Source organism: Alligator sinensis, unplaced genomic scaffold, assembly GCF_000455745.1.
Source record: "Alligator sinensis unplaced genomic scaffold, ASM45574v1 scaffold899_1, whole genome shotgun sequence".
Taxonomy (NCBI): domain Eukaryota; kingdom Metazoa; phylum Chordata; order Crocodylia; family Alligatoridae; genus Alligator; species Alligator sinensis.
The window spans coordinates 828,055-829,314 of NW_005842614.1; the positions used below are offsets into that span (position 1 = coordinate 828,055).

The 1,260-nt window shown below is 60.2% G+C and overlaps 1 protein-coding gene across 3 annotated transcripts in view; it reads left to right on the top strand.

Annotated features, from left to right (window-relative positions):
- Positions 1 to 1,260, top strand: part of LOC102384061 (dynamin-3-like) — a 104,908-nt gene that overhangs the window by 76,704 nt on the left and 26,944 nt on the right. For all 3 annotated transcript variants that reach the window (XM_006033248.3, XM_006033249.3, XM_025214999.1), the window contains exon 4: positions 847 to 1,073. In XM_006033248.3, the coding sequence (XP_006033310.1) occupies positions 847 to 1,073 (227 nt within the window). The remainder of the gene's footprint in view (positions 1 to 846; positions 1,074 to 1,260) is intronic.

Genomic DNA, 1,260 nt, shown 5'->3' on the forward strand with positions numbered 1-1,260 from the left:
CCATCCTCCCCTACACCCCGGCCATTCGCCACCTTAGGGTCTTCCTCTTCTGGCCTCTACTCCGTCCTCGCCTTGCCTCCCTCTTGCCTCAAACCTCTGGCCGTCAACAGCGGTCCTCGGGCCGGGCTTACCTCCAGCAGAGCCGCCGACTTGGCCCCTCCCTCTCCGGGGTGCCGCTGGCCTCTTCGCTGCCCCTACCGGTGACGCCACGGTTACCTGCACCGTCAGCTCCGTGGTACGGGGCCCCGCCAGCCCCTTCCTGGGTACTGCTGCCGGCCCTGCCCCTGGCTCCGCTGCCGGCTTCCCCACCGGCTGTGCCCCACCTCACGGAGCCAGCTCTTCCCCTCCATGTGCTGCTCCCGGCTGCGCTGCTGCACCGCTTGCAGCCGTCCTTGTCAGTTTCCTCCTCCGTCCCGCCCTCGGTGGGGGGCGGGTGCTTCCCCCCCCGCTGGGGGTCCGCGCTCCACCTCCCCGCCTGCTGGGGCTCCGCGCTCCAGCTCTCTCCTCTCAGCCGCCCCGTTGTCTCGGTGGGGCCGCCTTTTGTCTCTCCTGGCCGGCGTGGCCCGCCCCCGCCGCTCAGCCGCAGCCAGATAAATGCCCAACTGACAGCCCGCGCCGGCACGTGGACTCCTTTTGGCTCCTCCGGCCCTGCGGGAGGTAAGCGGGGCCCTTTGCCGCCACGGGGGTCTCCCGGCATCCCCGCTCCCCTGGGACAGTCTGGAATAGTCTCTTTGGTGCAACAGTGTTCCAAGAGCAACACTGTGCTGTTTCTGTCACTTCTGTGTTCATGCTATACCATATTTCCACTAGATAGCCCAGAAATGGGGTTTTTGTTTGATATTACAGGTGAAAGAATTCATAAATGCAGAACTCCTGGCTCATTTGTATTCCTCTGAAGACCAAAATACTTTGATGGAGGAGTCAGCAGAACAGGCTCAGAGGCGAGATGAGATGCTTCGCATGTACCAAGCCCTTAAAGAAGCTCTAGCAATCATTGGCGATATTAGCACTACCACTATATCTACCCCTGCACCGCCACCTGTTGATGATTCTTGGCTGCAGCAATCCAGAAGGTAAGGGGATCTTCAGGTTGGGTTTGCTATGAAGATTAAGACAGAGGAACAGATCCTCAGAACTACTGATTTCCCATGTAGGGCAAGTGTTCCTCCAAGTTTAGGGAAATTTCTGAGGAAACTGAAAGTTCTTGCAAGATTGGGTCTTTCTGAGTTTTGCCCCCCCCCTTCTCTCCCCTCCCCCCCC